General features: G+C 44.7%; 1 protein-coding gene across 1 annotated transcript in view; it reads right to left on the reverse strand.

Annotated features, from left to right (window-relative positions):
- Positions 1 to 13,484, reverse strand: part of TNRC18 (trinucleotide repeat containing 18) — a 399,546-nt gene that overhangs the window by 284,502 nt on the left and 101,560 nt on the right. Inside the window, exon 9 of the mRNA XM_082260849.1 lies at positions 11,469 to 11,808. Within this exon, the coding sequence (XP_082116975.1) occupies positions 11,469 to 11,808 (340 nt within the window). The remainder of the gene's footprint in view (positions 1 to 11,468; positions 11,809 to 13,484) is intronic.

Consider the following 13,484-nt stretch of genomic DNA (forward strand, 5'->3'; position numbering starts at 1 on the left):
CGATTTAAACGGACCTCTGAGACTATCATAGTGCAGGTGCATTTATACGGAGACTTGATTACACACAGGTGGATTCTATTTATCATCATTAGTCATTTAGGTCAACATTGGATCATTCAGAGATCCTCACTGAACTTCTGGAGAGAGTTTGCTGCACTGAAAGTAAAGGAGCTGAATAATTATGCACGCCCAATTTTTCAGTTTATTATTTAACAGTTTGAAATATCCAATAAATTTCGTTCCACTTCATGATTGTGTCCCACTTGTTGATTCTTCACAAAAAATTACAGTTTTATATCTTTATGTTTGAAGCCTGAAATGTGGCAAAAGGTCGCAAAGTTCAAGGGGGCCGAATACTTTCGCAAGGCACTGTAATATTTCACAGTACTGGCCACCAACTCACCACATTAAGGGCATGGGGAATATAAATAAAAACAAACCTAAGTAAAAAATATAATTGACCTAGGAAAGAATCCCAGGTACTACACTGGTTTAATCTCTCTACAAGTGGATTTAACCAGACTGCATTGAAATTGAAAGGAGCAACAAAGTAAACAGAAAAATGAGCTTTATTTTATTATCACAAATGTATAGCAAAAAAAAGTGATGACATATCTAAGTCCCAACATACATCTTGGCCACAATCAGCGCCTCACCTACAGTATCTCACAAAACTGAGTGCACCCTTCACATTTTTGTAAATATTTTATTATATCTTTTCATGTGACAACACTAAAGAAATTACACTTTGCTACAATGTAAAGAAGTGTACAGCTTGTATAACATTTTAAATTTGCTGTCCCCTCAAGATAACAACAAAGCCAATATTGTCTAAACCTCTGACAACAAAGGTGAGTACACCCCTAAGTGAAAAGTTCCTAATTGGGCCCAACGTGTCAATATTTTGTGTGGCCACCATTATTTTCCAGCACTGCCTTAACCCTCTTGGGCATGGAGTTCACCAGAGCTTCACAGGTTGCCACTGAAGTCCTCTTCCACTCCTCCATGACCACATCAGGGAGCTGGTGGATGTTCTAGACCTTGTGCCGCTCCTCCTTCCATTTGAGGATGCCCCACAGATGCTCAATAGGGTTTAGGTTTGGAGACATGCTTGGCCAGTCTAGCACCTTTACCCTCAGCTTCATTAGCAAGGCAGTGGTTGTCCTGGAGGTATGTTTGGAGTAATTATGTTGGAATACTGTCCTGCAGCCCAGTCTCCAAAGGGAGGGGATCATGCTCTGCTTCAGTATGTCACAGTACATGTTGGCATTCATGGTTCCCTCAATGAACTGTAGCTCCCCACTGCCGGCAGCACTCATGCAGCCCCAGATCATGACAGTTCCAACCTTGCTTGACTATAGGCAAGACACACTTGTCTTTGTACTCCTCACCTGGTTGCCGCCACACACGCTTGACACCATCTGAACCAAATAAGTTTATCTTGGTCTCATCAGACCACAGGACATGGTTTCAGTAATTATATCCTTCGTCCGCTTGTCTTCAGAAAACTGTTTGCAGGCTTTCTTGTGCATCATCTTTATAAAGAGGCTTCCTTCCGGGACGACAGCATGCAGACCAATTTAATAATTTAATGCAGTGTGCAGCGTATGGTCTGAGCACTGACAGACTGCCCCCCCCCCACCAATTCAACCTCTGCAGCAATGCTGGCAGCACTCATGCCTCTATTTCCCAAAGAAAACCTCTGGATATGAAGCAGAGCACTCAACTTCTTTAGTCGACCATGGCGGGGGCCTGTTCTGAGTGGAACCTGTCCTATTAAACCGATGTACAGTCTTGGCCACCGTGCTGCAGCTCAGTTTCAGGGTCTTGGCAATCTTCTTATAGCCTAGGCCATCTTTATGTAAAGAAAAATAGATTTTTGTAAGATCTTACCGTAAAATCCTTTTCTCTTAAGCTCATTGACAGACGTAGTCCTCCTTGATTAATATCAACTCGGGTTATACTGCCCTCTACAGGAGTAGGACTAGACAGGAAAGAAAATGTTCTGGCCACACCTTAGGGGCAGTCCCAGAGGGTATATCCTCTCACTTCCTGCTACAGGATATCAGTTATGTCACAAAGCAGTGTCAGAGAATTTAACCCAACCCAACTCAAAAACAGAGGGGCGGGTACTACGTCTGTCAATGAGCTTAAGAGAAAAAGGATTTTACGGTAAGATCTTACAAAAATCCATTTTTCTCTGTCGCTCATTGACAGACGTAGTCCTCCTTGATTAATATCAACTCGGGACGTCCCAAAGCAGTGCCACAAATGAGGGGTGGGAAAATGGAAATCAAAATCCAATCTAGAAGGCCCAACCGGTGCCAACTAGAAGTTTTAAAGGCTCATCAATCAAAAGATGAGACTCAACTGAAATTCCAACGGAAAAAAACCCTCGAGGTAGACCACCGGTCTCCTCAAATTGCGGCCTGCAAAACCTTGCGGCTAAAAGAGGCATCTGACGATGCCATCACATCAACTTTATAAAATTTTGTAACGGTATGAACCGACGACCAGGTAGCCGCCTTGCAAACCTGGACCACTGACGCCTGATGGCGGTAGGCCCAGGAAGTACTGAGCGCTCTAGTGGAGTGCGCCTTAACAGGGAACGGAGGATTCCGACCCTTAATAGAATAAGCCTGTACCACCGTCTGCCTAATCCATTTGGAGATAATCGCGGCAGATGCAGGCAACCCCTTTCTGGGGCCATCCGTGATCACAAAAAGTGAATCCGTTTTACGGAACGATTCCGTAGTCTTCAGGTATACCCTGATTGCCCGAACTACATCCAAGGAATGCAATACACATTCCCGAGGATGATTGGGCTTAGGACACAAGGAAGGTAGCACAATATCTTCTGTGTATGGGTGGTTCCTGCGCTATCTGAGGTAGTGTATGTTTCCTTCTTATTGCTGCACCACGATACTGGTACCAGGAACCAGTTGATACAGAATTAAAACAATGTGGGTTTGTGGCGCGCTTCAGAAGTGAAATGTTAAAATATTAGATGATGTGATAGATATTTAAATTATTAAACTCAATAAAGTGCTATTTTTTTAAAATGACATATTCTTTTGGCTGGGGTATATTTCCACTTCAAATATAAACGTGATGACGTAAATAAATAAATGTATAAACAATCTGTGTTCCCTCTATACCGTGTTAAACATATTTAAAAGTGCTGAGTGCTTTCAATCTTCAAAAAATATTAAAGACAACCAATAAATACGTATTCCAATTGAACAATGTGCAAATAGTTGCTCCAAAAAATATAAAGAGCTTTGTGCTTTCACTCTTAAATCAATATAAATTAAATTAATAAGGTGCAGTGTTCATTAGTGTCCATTAAATATCATCCACAATATGGTGTAATTCAACTCAATCTCTTCAACTTTAAAAACCAAAACGTGCTTCTGTGCAGATAAAAGTGCTGTGACTTGCTGCCTCCACCAGGTGTCACATCTAGGTGCTCTAAACTCTCACCTTGATAAGGTGTAAAATACGCCTGTGTATATAGGTTAGCCTTCGGGGTGATAATTAGGGGCTTTCACTCTTTCCAATATCCTATTCCTGCTTCCGGGTAATCCTGTTCTGTCCGTTATGTGGCTGTAGGTAGTCTTTTTAGGAGGTATGCAGGATAGTTCAATCCCTGGGTTTAGTGGAGATGGATGGTGGAGGTGGCTGCAGGCTTTATACAGAGCTAGGAGGACTCTTAATACTTTTATCTTCACTTTAAGTTTAAAGCAGGTTTATCAATTCCAATTCAGAATGCCGCAATCACTCCTTGCTGCAGTGCTTCTGTTTGCCTCCCTTCACATGTGGTGTTTGGGCATCTCTGTTTCCTATAGATGCCCAAACACCACATGTGAAGGGAGGCAAACAGAAGCACTGCAGCAAGGAGTGATTGCGGCATTCTGAATTGGAATTGATAAACCTGCTTTAAACTTAAAGTGAAGATAAAAGTATTAAGAGTCCTTCTAGCTCTGTATAAAGCCTGCAGCCACCTCCACCATCCATCTCCACTAAACCCAGGGATTGAACTATCCTGCATACCTCCTAAAAAGACTACCTACAGCCACATAACGGACAGAACAGGATTACCCGGAAGCAGGAATAGGATATTGGAAAGAGTGAAAGCCCCTAATTATCACCCCGAAGGCTAAACTATATACACAGGCGTATTTTACACCTTATCAAGGTGAGAGTTTAGAGCACCTAGATGTGACACCTGGTGGAGGCAGCAAGTCACAGCACTTTTATCTGCACAGAAGCACGTTTTGGTTTTTAAAGTTGAAGAGATTGAGTTGAATTACACCATATTGTGGATGATATTTAATGGACACTAATGAACACTGCACCTTATTAATTTAATTTATATTGATTTAAGAGTGAAAGCACAAAGCACTTTATATTTTTTGGAGCAACTATTTGCACATTGTTCAATTGGAATACGTATTTATTGGTTGTCTTTAATATTTTTTGAAGATTGAAAGCACTCAGCACTTTTAAATATGTTTAACACGGTATAGAGGGAACACAGATTGTTTATACATTTATTTATTTACGTCATCACGTTTATATTTGAAGTGGAAATATACCCCAGCCAAAAGAATATGTAATTTTAAAAAAATAGCACTTTATTGAGTTTAATAATTTAAATATCTACCACATCATCTAATATTTTAACATTTCACTTCTGAAGCGCGCCACAAACCCACATTGTTTTAATTAAGCACAATATCTTCATTCAGATGAAAATCTGAAACCACCTTAGGAAGAAAGGATGGCTTCGGATGAAGAACTACCTTATCCCTATGAACCACTAGATATGGGGAATGGCATGATAATGCAGCCAGTTCTGACACCCTGCGTGCAGAAGTGATAGCCACCAAGAAGGCCACCTTCTGGGATAATGTAAGCAAGGGAATCTCCCTGATATTTTGAAAGGGAGGTTTCTGAAGAACCGACAACACCAAATTAAGATCCCAGGGTGGTTAGGGCACGTGCACTGGCGGAGCCAAGTGCTGCACCCCCTGGATGAAATTCCGCACCAAGGAATGAGTAGCCAGAGGCTTCTGGAAGAAGATTGCTAACGCTGAAACCTGACCCTTGATAGTGCTCAAGGATAGTTTCTGCTCAACCCCCTTTTGCAGAAAAAGCCAAGATTCGGGTCACCGAATAGGTACGTGGGGGAAAACTCCAACGATTCACACCAATATAAGCCTTCCATGTGCGATAATAGACTTTGCTGGATGTCGCTTTCCTTGCTTTAATTCGAGTAGGAATAACTGAAGCTGACAATCCTCTGTCCTTCAGTACCTGGGTCTCAATGGCCAGGCCGTTAAAGCCAGCGACTGTAAAGCACGATGGAAAATCGGTCCTTGAGACCACAGATCCTCTCCGAGAGGAAGTCTCCAAGGAGCGTCCGCGACTAGTCTGCCCAAGTCGGCGTACCCGGCTTGACGAGGCCAGCCCGGAATTACCAGGATAACTGGAGTTCCCTCCACCTCTATCCTGCGGAGAAATCTCAGCAGTAACTTGAGAGGGGGGAAGACATACAGTAGCTGATACTGCCCCTACGTGGCGCTCAGCACGTCTGCTGCGTCGGCTAGAGGATCGCGGGCGCGAGCCCTGTTGAGCCGACCTGCCAACAGATCCATATCCGGGGTGCCCCAATGAAGGGACAGCTGGTGAAATACCTCTGGCTGAAGAGACTATTCCTCTTGATCCAGAATCTGACGGCTGAGATAATCTGCCTGTCCACCCCCGGGATGTATATCGCGGAGAGAGCTGGAACAACTGTTCCGCCCAATAAAGAATGTTGGCCACTTCTATGGCCGCCAGGGCACTCTTGGTGCCCCTTGGTGATTGACATAAGTCATGACCGTGGCATAGTCCGATTGGATCCGAACCGGGCTGCCCTGGAGCTGCTCGGTCCAGTAAATCGGACAAAGTCTGAACGCTCTCAGTTCCAACACATTTATCGGTAACCTGGAATTTATCAGAAGAAATGACTTCCCCTGGCTGAGCATCGGAGACCGAAGCCACCAGACCAGAGCCTCCCTGGTCTGCTCGCTCAATCGGATCCGATTGTCCAGGGAATCGGGATTCCGATTCCATTTGAGAAGAATCTCCTCTTGGAGAAATTCGGGTATGAGACTGGGCAAACGGTACTGCCTCTAAGGAGGCGACCATCAGTCCCAGCCAGTTGACGGACAGCAACATCCGAATCATAGACTGAATCTTCTGGAGTTTCTCCGCATGGAGAAACACTCTTGCCAAGGATGTATCCAAAATTAGGCCCAGATAGTTCAGTGTCCTGGTGGGAACCAGCCTGTGAAGATGGGGATCTGAAGATAGGCATCCTAAATGTCTATGGACGCCAGGAGATCCCCCTGATGCAGGGAGGCCACCACTGTTCGGATGGACTCCATCTCTCCCAAGACCAGAATTGGACGCACCTAGCCCTTTTTCCTGGGCATTGTGAACAGGTTCGACTAGAACCCCTGAAACTGTCCAAGGAATGGGAACTACCACTCCCTGTTGCATTAAGCTGTCCCCGCAAAGCTTTTTAAGCGACCCGGGGATGTCGAATATTGGAAGGGAAGAATCGCACCGGTGGAAGTGATCGAAACTCGATCTTGTATCCCACCCGTATGACCTCGCGAACCCCTTTATACGGGATTCTGGAAAGCCATGGATCCGGAAACCGGTGAAGACGTCCCCCCACCCTAGAGATGGGTGGAGGCCCATTCTGTCGAAGTTTGTGAGACTAAACCAATGTCAACCACTGGCCTGAAGGTTGACCCTATCAGGGAGAAAATGGAGCGGGGAAATAGCAGGGGTTCGTTTTCGGACGACCCCATTTGGGCAAGGGAAACCCTTCGCCATTTTGGTAGGCTTGGTAGTACCAAAAAAGGAATATCAGTCTCAGCTACCTCTGCCAGTGTAATCTCAAGATTTAAGGTTTCCCGGACAGACGCAACTAGTGCCTCCACCAACGCTTCTTGTGCTATGGCGGAGGCAGAAGCGTCCTCCTCACTGTCTGAGGAGACCGTACCTGAGACAACAACCCCAGAAAAGGGGCTGCAATGACCAGCTCAGAATCCGTATCTGAAGTATCAGATAAAATAGGGGTAGGCGGGGGTCACTTTTCTTGACCCCCGTCCCTGACAGGCTACCTCCACCCGGGATACCAAAGACTCCAAACTGCTGATAAAGCATCATCACAAGTGGGGTACTGGAGGGTCCTGCGGCCACCTCGAGGGGATCAGGTGGAGATACATGTGTGGCAGGGTTCATGATTAACAAGACACTTGCCAGCAAACACAAAAAATTGCAAGAAAAAATATATTTTTTTTTTTTACTTAGTCCCCCCAGCGCAATAGCGCCCCTCAGTGTACCTGTTTGGACCCCTCAGAGAGAGAGAGAGAGAGAGAGAGAGAGAGAGAGAGAGACCCCAAGGCTCACCTGATGCACAGAAGTTTCTTATCAACCTGCTTCCAGCACTGTCTGTTACAGACCGGAAGTCTTTGGCTTGCTTTCCCAGGCCAAGGAGGCGGCTCCGCCCCTTTACATGCCTTCCGGCGCCTCCCCATAGCTCCTCGAGGTGTTTGGTCACCTCAAACATGGCCGCCCCCATGCTAGAGACACGAGGCTACGCCAATATGGCGGCCCCGTGCGATCTGCAGGAAAATGGCGGCGGCCTGTGTAGGATAGCGGCGGCTTGTAAGCTAGCAGCGGCCTGCGGGAGGTGTGCACTCGGCCTGTGCGGCCTGCGGGAGTGCGCGCTCGGCCTGTGCGGCCTGCGGGAGGTGTCCTCGGCCTGTGCGGCCTGCGGGAGGTGTCCTCGGCCTGTGCGGCCTGCGGGAGGCTGTGCGGCCTGTGGAAGTGACCGGCTTTCTGGAGGGATGGCGACCTGCGGATGCAGTAACTCAGGCATAGGCATCGGCTGTATACACACTATGACAGGTAGGATACCTCTATACCTCAATAGTAATGCCTTTTAGTAGTCTGCCACTGACTTCAGTCACCCTTACAGTCATATAGTGACTTTAGATAGTCAGCTCCCAAAACAAGCCTCCTGGTTTCTTATTCACAAAATCACACTCAAATTGGGGGATCTGTGACCTGTTATAGGATAGAGTGGGGTCCCAGAAACTGAGTGTCCGACCATCCCAGAGAGGGGCCCGCGTCCACCAACAAACCCGACAGGGGGAACATTCTACTCACCATACCGGAACCAGGCGGGCGCCATCTCCTGACAGAACCCCTCTCCACCGGGGTGGGGGGGCTGTCGACCAATACGGACGCCGTGACCCAGTTTGCAACTGGTCATTGGCGTCCAGGCGAGACGTTTAACTCGCAGGGTCAGTCCCCATCCAGTGGGACTATGTCGCGGCCGACCCAGCGCGGAGCTATGGCCTGCACGCGCTCGTAGGCTGAACTGGGGTGACCACTGGATCTCAACATCCAGCCCGTCGCCCAGTTTCAGCGTACTTGCTTGAAGATCTCACAGGAACGCTGGAGAAGAAAAGCCTAAAAAAGTATTTCTAAAAAATCTTGCCAGGACCAAAGATCCCAGCAAGGAACTTAGGTCCTTACTCCTAACTAGACAGAAAAAAACTAATATCCTGTAGCAGGAAGTGAGAGGATATACCCTCTGGGACTGCCCCTAAGGTGTGGCCAGAACATTTTCTTTCCTGTCTAGTCCTACTCCTGTAGAGGGCAGTATAACCCGAGTTGATATTAATCAAGGAGGACTACGTCTTTCAATGAGCGACAGAGAAACAATTCTTTTTTTCAGATCCTCAGAGAGTTCTTGCCATGAGGTGCCATGAACTTCCAGTCACCAGTATTAGAGAGTGATAACACCAAATTTAACACACCTGCTCCCCATTCACACCTGAGACCTTATAACACTAATGAGTCACATGACACCGGGCAGGGAAAATGGCTAATTAGGTCTAATTTGAACATTTTCACTTAGGGGTGTACTAACTTTTGTTGTCAGCAGTTTAGACATTAATGTCTGTGCGTTGAGTTATTGTGAGGGGACAACAAATTTACACTGTTATACAAGCTGTACACTTACTACTTTACTTTGTATCAAAGTGAGGGGTGTACTCACTTTTGTGAGATACTGTATATGAAGCCAAAATTGGCTAATCTCACGGTAAATAATGAATTAAGCCCTGGTTCACATTGATGCTAATTGGAAATCGTGCTACTTCACTTGAAGTAGCACGATTTCAAAGTAGCAGTTCAGTGCGATTTTAGGTGCTACTTGAAAGACATCTGTGCAGCCTTATGCACAGATGTCTATTGAAGTTGCACCCAAAATCGCCAAAAGTAGTGCAGGAACTATTTTTGCAAATCGTTGCGGCACAGCAAAGTTGACGTCACACCGATTGGAACAGTACCATTGCCGGCAATAGGGCATGACTTGTCATCCGATTTGACCTGTCACATTGCATGACAAAACTCTTCAATATGAAAGAGGGCTAAAAGGGACTGTATTCATTCACCCACCATGTCCACCTGGGAGAAAAGCAGCAGGTCAATTATATTCTTTTCTTTTTGATTCTGGAAGAGGGTAAACCAACTAAATTTACACAGTTCTAGGATAAAGTATTCCCAAAAATCCCTATAAAGCCCTGTTAAATCTCAAACCTCTTTAGCACATCTAACCAATTTAAATTGAAATCGTTCATGTTTACTGCAGCCAATCAAGCTAGCTAGGGAATGGAAATCGGGGGTTCCAACAAGCGCACAGGTAAAATAGAAAATATTGTGTTGCTTATTCAATGAGAAAATACAGTAGCTGCAATCCTACACGATAAAATTAAAAAAAAAAAAAAAAAGTTTGGACTTCCTGGATAACTAATCACCTTGGGGCAAACTATTCTATCTGGTCATTATAGCACATTCACATCTTTGCTTACAGTTGGGGGTTCTTTCCAGGTGTGTGAATCTGCCCAGGTATTTACCCTACTCCCTTTCTTAATCCCCCCTATTTGCTTTCTGATTCTCTTCACTTTCTTTATACCGCTCTATGTCATAAATGTAGTTTCTGTGCCAGTCCCCCTTATTCCAATAGGACTCTCTATCTGCACTACAGTTATTCACAGATGTCTCCCTCATACCCGAGTGGGGAACTTGTATGTCATCTAAAGTTGCCGAGGTAATATACACCATTGTTTATTATATATCTCCCATGTGGGGGATGAGGAAAAATTGAATTTTTGTAAGAACTTACCGTTAAATTCTTTTCTCGGAGTCCTCTGACAGTAGCCGCCCGATGGTATTAGCCTTCACTAATGGGTAATGGCGCACTCTGCAGGAGCAGGCTAGGCAGATAATTGATCAGGTTAATACAAAAAAAAAAAAAAAACTGTTATACCTCAGCACGCCACTAGGGGGCCATCCCTCAGCCATTATCCAGAACCCAATCTGATAATACCTCAGTTTGTAGCAAGCAGTACCGGAAGGCAACAACCCCCAGATCCAAAAAAACAGAGGGGCAGAGGCAGGGGCAGCGACTGTCAGAGGACTCAGAGAAAATAATTTTTAAGGTAAGTTCTTACAAAAATCTATTTTCTCTTACGTCCTCTGACAGTCGCCGCCCGATGGTATTAGCCTTCACTAATGGGACGTCCCAAAGCAGTGCAGGTATGAGGGGTGGGAAAGCAACGCAACCAATGTAGAAGATAACGCAAATAGCCGGGCCAGTAACAACCTGAACCCACAGGAAAAAACTGGAACAAACCCAGAAAAGAACACCCCATAAGGAGGGACATTAAAAATAATGTCCCCTTGAACAACTGCCGCACTCAAACCTGTGCGGCCAAAGGAAGCATCCGAAGATGCCATAACAGCAAGTTTGGATAACTGTTGAAAATGTGCACGGACAACCAGGTCGCCACCTTGCACACCTGAGCCACAGACGCCTGATGGCGACCTTCCAACCTTAGTAAATGATTAAATTATGTAGAGCCGATGTCACTATCCTCTGAGCTCCATTATATTACACTTGGCTACACACAACTGATTTTTAAAATGCAATTCACAGTTGTAAAGTAAGCTCTGACCAAAAGGGAGCCGGTAACATAAGTGGGTTCTCTTCCTGGCTTTTTGTATTTCAAATTCCCTACTAATTTAATAATGCTATGGCAGCTTCAGACTCCTGAACTCCATACTTTATAGTTGTGCTTAGCGCTTCATCAGCTTCAGGACTCTGAAGCTGGCTATGGCCATACCATTGCTTTTAAAATCAGTGATTCAGCTTTAACATGGTAAATTATTGCTCAGTGCTTTTCGCTGACTGTTGGGATCCATGTTTACCTCAAATTAAAAGAACTTTTGCAAGACTAATATAATGTGTAATTTTAAAAGCTGAGAAAGCTGGATTTAGCAGACAGCTGTAAAATTATTATTGCTGGCTCAAAAGAAAAAAAATGAAAACAAACCTTCATTTAGAGATGAGTCTGGTTTTATATTTATCTCTTTTGCCATCTCTTCATTATCCTCAACCTTGCTTGGCAAAATACTAGCAGAAACTGCAGGATGCAAGTCAGGATTTTTAGAGGTGTGCATATCATGGTCTTGCTGTGTTATTTCTTCAGTTTTATTTGAAATTGGAAATATTTTGAGAGGGATGGTCGAGAAAGCAAACTCTTTGCCACAGGATGTTGAGGATGCCTGAGAAATCACTTTCTTCTGGACTGGCCCTGAGCTGCATAGTGGGCTTGGATGTCTGGCTTCAGATGTGTGTTCCACAGCTCTTTCCTCGCCTACTTTTGTGGGCTCCTGGATGGAAACAAAAATGAAGAAATCCTATTTTAATAATACCCCATACAGTTACACCAAGCGCATAATTCCTATTAAAAACCCAGCTCCGGAGAACCTAAACCAAAAACAATAGCAGGAAGAGTTTCTGGATACTTGGTAAACTTTTCAGCCCAACCGTATAGAAATGCCTCTACAACAAGGGAGAATATCACACATCACACTTCCCAAATTATCTCATGCTTTAGAGAAATTAGAAATATTTCCCATGTAAATTACACAAACCTTTTCCCACATGCTCACCCAACTGCTGGAGATTTAATAGCAAAAAAGGAAATATGTTACATATCATCAGGTCCTGCACAGGTACAAACAGGCACTAATTATACTCCTAAATAATGCAGCTAGGGCCTGTGTACCAGCAGTGTGGCAATAGATCCAACCTATCACCTGACTAAAGAAGGCATGTTGTATGGAGACCTTGCCCCCTCTTTCTTCTTGAAGAACAGAGGAGAACAGTTCAGAAAGACCTGGTATTAATGGTCCATGTTCACCGCTTCTGAGGAATATGATTGCAGAGAGCTTCTGGGAGACAGGCTCATCTTCCTGTTGGCAGCAAAATGTCTAAAAAAAAAAAAATCCACCCAATGAACCTTGCCATTTTTGTGCGGTTTTATGGGTCACCTGCCAGGGAAGCTACAGATTATACCAACTTTTGACCACACAATGTCCAGATGTTGCGCTGTGTTGCCGACAGCATTCCTGATCCTTCCCTCAGAAAGTGGAAAGACAGGGCAGTATGCCTTGACCCCTTCATAGAGGATTAGTGGGAAGAGGCATTGCAAGTGGTAAAAGGGGGCTCCCCTCAAAGGCTTATGCAATTACATGTGCTCCTCAGGGTCCACTACACCCCTGTATCCTAGAAGACCCGACGTGAAGTAAATGCAGATGTGACCACAGTACAGGCAGTCCCCAGGTTACAAACAAGATAGGGTCTTAGGTTGAATTTGTAAGTCCGGACTGGGACATTTTTTAAGCGTAGCTTCAGCCAAAAAATAATTTTTAAGCTTTTTGGCTAGCAAAGGGAAGGGTTAACACCACTGACATTTGTTTTGCGGTCTGTGCCCGTTCAGAAGATTTCACCTCACTTTCTGTCCCTATGACAGTTGGATTTTTTTTAAATTTTGGGTTGTTGTGGAAACACGGATTGGTAATTAAGCTTCACTGGAGACATCTTTTTCCCATTTTAACTCTTTCAGGAGTGAATTTATTTTCCTAGAGGTAGATTTTCTCTCACTTCCTGTTGTCTTCCCCTGTAAGTAGGAGTTGTTTCTAAGTCGGATGCTTGTAACCCGGGGACCGTCTGTAACTGGGAATGCAACTTTCAAGCAAAAATGCAGATTGTAATGTGTGAGAAAAATGTAAAGAATTACACAGGTAGAGAAGTAGTAAATACCATACTTGAAAGATAACCTAAAGCTGCACAAGTGTTACAGATCAGTACAATGTATTTCTTTAACCCATTTTCTGCTATAGACTTAAGTTATGTCAGAACAGAACTACTTGCAGCTGGCCAGCTCAGTAACCCTTATATTCAGAACCGTTTCAGAAGCTGAATATAGTTGCGTCAGCAAACTAAAAAACGTACAGCTATCTGTTGCCGAGGACTATATGCATTTATGAATAGATGTTCTCTC

The sequence above is a fragment of the Pelophylax lessonae genome (assembly GCF_965119305.1).
Source record: "Pelophylax lessonae genome assembly, chromosome: 6".
Taxonomy (NCBI): domain Eukaryota; kingdom Metazoa; phylum Chordata; class Amphibia; order Anura; family Ranidae; genus Pelophylax; species Pelophylax lessonae.